At 72.8% G+C, this 3,436-nt stretch overlaps 1 protein-coding gene across 2 annotated transcripts; it reads right to left on the bottom strand.

Annotated features, from left to right (window-relative positions):
* Positions 1-252: 252 nt before the first annotated feature.
* LY6H (lymphocyte antigen 6 family member H) lies at positions 253-2,513 on the bottom strand. 2 transcript variants are annotated; one of them, XM_039254159.1, is made up of 4 exons: positions 2,373-2,513; positions 1,716-1,842; positions 949-1,068; positions 253-707 (listed from the first exon to the last, which is right to left on the bottom strand). In XM_039254159.1, exons 2-4 carry the CDS (start codon positions 1,780-1,782, stop codon positions 472-474), a joined length of 423 nt encoding a protein of 140 aa, XP_039110090.1. In that variant the 5' UTR covers positions 1,783-1,842; positions 2,373-2,513; the 3' UTR covers positions 253-471. The 2 variants fall into 2 exon arrangements, with proteins under 2 accessions (XP_039110090.1, XP_039110089.1); XM_039254158.1 differs by having other exon boundaries at positions 2,316-2,513.
* Between the last annotated feature and the right edge of the window lie 923 nt (positions 2,514-3,436).

The raw sequence follows: 3,436 nt of genomic DNA on the forward strand, positions 1-3,436 counted from the left end.
CCCCTACCGACCGACGCTAGCGCCGCGTTCCCACGTCCGGCGTCTGCGTGCACGCGCACGTGGTTATAGGGCCTCACCTCGGGTCCCGGCCTGTGACCCCGCAGGCCCGCGCCCCCCGGCAGCCCGGCGCACCCACAGCCCCGAGTCCCGCTGCTTCGCGGCCTCTGGGCGGCCTCCGCCAGCACCACCTCTCTTGGCTCTTCCCCCCACCCCTCTGCCAGCCCCACCTCCACCCGCAGGCTCAGACCCAGCTGTCTGCACCAGAAGTGACTTTATTTCTCCGCGGAAGATGCCCTCACCGCCAGGCTCTGCCTGGCTTTCCCTCGGAGACCTGGGGGTCCCAGCCCCCAGCCCGCACCCGCGGGGCCCGGAGCCATCCTGCTGGCTGGGACTCGGAGCCGGTGGAGAGAGAGGGAGGCCTGGAGTCTCAGGGAGGGAATCAGCTCGAAGCCCTGGGGGAGGGGGAGGGCCTCAGGGCCCCGCCCAGAGGAGCGCAGGCCCCAGGCTGAGCAGCAGCCCCCCGGCCAGGGCCCAGGGGCCGCCCCCCGCCCGCGGCCCCCCGTTGCACAGATCGGTCCCGCAACAGTCCACGTCGACTTGTAAGATCCCAGAGTTAATGAAGCCCATCAGATAGTCCGAGAAGAAGTGCCGCTTGACGAAGTCGCAGGATGAGGCGCACATCTTGTTCACAGAGTGGTCCTTCCTGCCTGGGGAAGGGGGGGGGAGCCTGCGACAGCCGCCCCCGCACGACACCCACCCACGACCCTCCCTCCCCGCCTCCTTCCCCGAAAGAGACCCCCCACCCACGCTGTCTCAACTACACGGAAAGGGCCACGGAGGGGACCCAGCAGGAGCGACCCCGCTCACGGTCACAGCAGGGCGGTGTCCTACCCACAGACCCGCACTCTTATCCGAGGCCAGACGGTCCCCACGGAGGCCCTGACTCACTGCTGCTGGGGTCGGTGATCCGGACGCTGGCACACACCGTGTCGGATGGCTGGCACTGCTTCGGGGTGCAATGGCTCGAGTTGGTGGTCAGGGTACAGTCCTGACACCACAGGCCGTGAGCTGCGCGGGGCGCCAGGACGCGGGTGAGCAGAGGACCTAGGGCCCCGGCGGCCAGACCTGGGCCCCGCTCCCCTGGCCACCGCGGGCACTGCTGGGGACCCTGCGGCTGCACAGGGCCGAGCACACCCCCACCTCCACCCCCGGGCGCCCAGCAGGGACCAGGCCGGAACTGGCACCTGGACGTCAGGCCCCGGAAGAGCCCGTGTGCCTTCTGGGCAATCTGCGGGGAGGGCCCCGTCTCCGCGAGTCTGGAAGCCCCCAGACACCCTCCGTGCCCTCCCCCCAGGTGTGCACACGGCAGCCGCACACACCTCACACTTGTGGGGCTTTCCCGCACCTCCCCGCTCAGCTGGGTCAGTTCCAAGCTGGGAAGGACCAAACGGGACCTGCTGGGAGGCCGGTGGAGGCTCTGAGAAGTGATGGAGCCTCGCACGAGGCGCGTCCTCGGGGACCGGCCGCGGGTACAAGGGCCGGGGGGCCCATGCGGCTGGGGCACCGTGAGTGACAGCGACCGGCGCGAGGGCCCGGCTGGGGTCGCCGGGGTCGGGAGGGGGTGTGGATGTGACGGGCCCGTCGGAGGACGGCGGCCCCACAGCCCGGCTCCCCCGGGGACCCGGCCCGGCCCCGCAGGCCGCCCCCAGACTCACCCGGCGCGCAGCACAGCAGGGCTGCCAGCAGCACCAGGCCGAGGCCGCTCATGGCTGCGGGCGGCATGGTCCACGCGGGCCTCCGGAAGGCGCGGGCGGGGCAGGCGGAGGTCCTCGGGGCGCGGGCCTGGCGGGGGGAAGTCTCGGTCAGGGGTCCCAGCCGCCGGCCGGGCCCGAAGCCCCCATCCCCTTCTGCGGCCCCAGAGAGCAACCTCCACCTCGGAATCCCGAGCGGGGGGGACCGCCCGCGAGCTCGCGAAGCCCCACCCCCAGCCCATCCCCCAGAGCGTCCACCATCACAGCATCCCCTCCGGGGAGAACGGGCCCTCCGTCCCGGGCAGGGTGACAGCTCGAAACGCCCCAACCCGCGCCGGGCACCTGTGGGGGTGGGGGGCGTGGGGTCGGGGGGGAGCGCGTCCCCTCCCCGGGGAGCGGCAGGTTCGTCCGGAGAGAGAAGGGCAAGACAAGGTGCGAGCAGGCGGTACCTGCTGATGGGGGAGGGGCGCGCGCCACGTCCCCACCCCCACCCCTGGGCCGGGGGCCCGGGAACCCCGCGCCGAGCCCCAGCCCCTCGGCTCCAGCGCGCGCCCGGGCGCTCACCGCAGGTCGGGACGTGGAGCTCGGGCCTCGGGTCGGGGGCAGGGGGGGCGCACTCACATCCCTGGGGGGCCGGCACTCCGGGGCTCCGGGGGGCTCGGGGAGCGGTGCCCTTCGGTCTCCCTGCGGACCGGAACCCGGGCGCAGCCTCGTCTTTCGGGGAACGCAGCCGCAGACGCGGACCCCGCGCGAGGGGCGGAGCGGAGCCGGGGCGGGGGCGCGCGGGGGGCGGGGGCGGCGGGAGAAGCGCAGGCGGGGCGCCCCGAGCTCGGGGCCGCGGCAGGTCGCCGTGCCCGGCCGTCCGCGCCCCTCGACAGCCGGCGCTCGGCCGCGCGTCCGCCCCTTCCGGCGCCGGCTCCCTCCGCGGCTGCCCCGCGCACCCCTCCCCAGGCGCGGGCAGGATCCCTTCCCCCTCCGCTTGGCCGAGATCCCCTCGGAATTTCTCGGAAGAACGTTTACTGCGAAAGGAAGCGAGCGAAACGCACAAAGACGCAGAGAGGGAGGCGGGTAGCAGCGAAGCTGGTTCGCTCAGGTCGCGGTTCGCAGACTCGCGAACCCGGGGCCCTCCCCTCCCCCGGCCCAGCCGTCCCCGCTTCCGTGGTTTGCGGGTGCGCTCGCCCGCCCCGCTCGGATCCGGGGCACCCGTGACGACTCCCACCCGCCGCCACATCCACATTCGAGGCGCGAGTTCCAGATGCTGGTCTCGGCATTCAAAGCCCTCCCTCCGCCTCCTGCTTGCCGGCTTTCTCAGCTTTGTCTCTCGCCTTCCCTCCGCACAAAGCTGCTGAGCGCTGTGCCTTCGCGGAGTGAGGCCCCAGCTCCTGTGCGCGTGTTGGGGGTCGTCCCTTTTTGTCCGCCTTCGTCTGGCGAGGCAAATATTCGTGGGGTCCCCGCTGTCGGCCTGGTGCCGCACCGGGCCCGGGACCACACCCCGTCGCCCAGCCTCACACCCGACAAACGCCTGTCACTGATACGCCCTCGTGCGCTGTGCGTGACCGCCGCGACCCGGCGCATAGTGCCCGTTGCACCGTCCTTGCCACGCAGGTACTGTGCGCGTCCCCATCCTACGGTGAGCACGCGGAAGCACAGAGAGGTTGAGGTCCCCGCCCAAGGTCACACAGGGA

The sequence above is a fragment of the Hyaena hyaena genome, unplaced genomic scaffold (genome assembly GCF_003009895.1).
Source record: "Hyaena hyaena isolate Hyena2069 unplaced genomic scaffold, ASM300989v1 scaffold_474, whole genome shotgun sequence".
Classification (NCBI taxonomy): domain Eukaryota; kingdom Metazoa; phylum Chordata; class Mammalia; order Carnivora; family Hyaenidae; genus Hyaena; species Hyaena hyaena.

Excerpts from the sequence above, each read along its gene's own strand:
- LY6H (XM_039254159.1), bottom strand. The coding sequence starts at position 1,782 with ATGCCGCCCGCAGCCATGAGCGGCCTCGGCCTGGTGCTGCTGGCAGCC. Across the intron at positions 1,069-1,715 it reads CCTGCTGTGCTGCGCGCCGG|CTCACGGCCTGTGGTGTCAG; the intron begins GTGAGTCTGGGG and ends CGCCCCGCGCAG. Across the intron at positions 708-948 it reads GATCACCGACCCCAGCAGCA|GCAGGAAGGACCACTCTGTG; the intron begins GTGAGTCAGGGC and ends CCCCTTCCCCAG.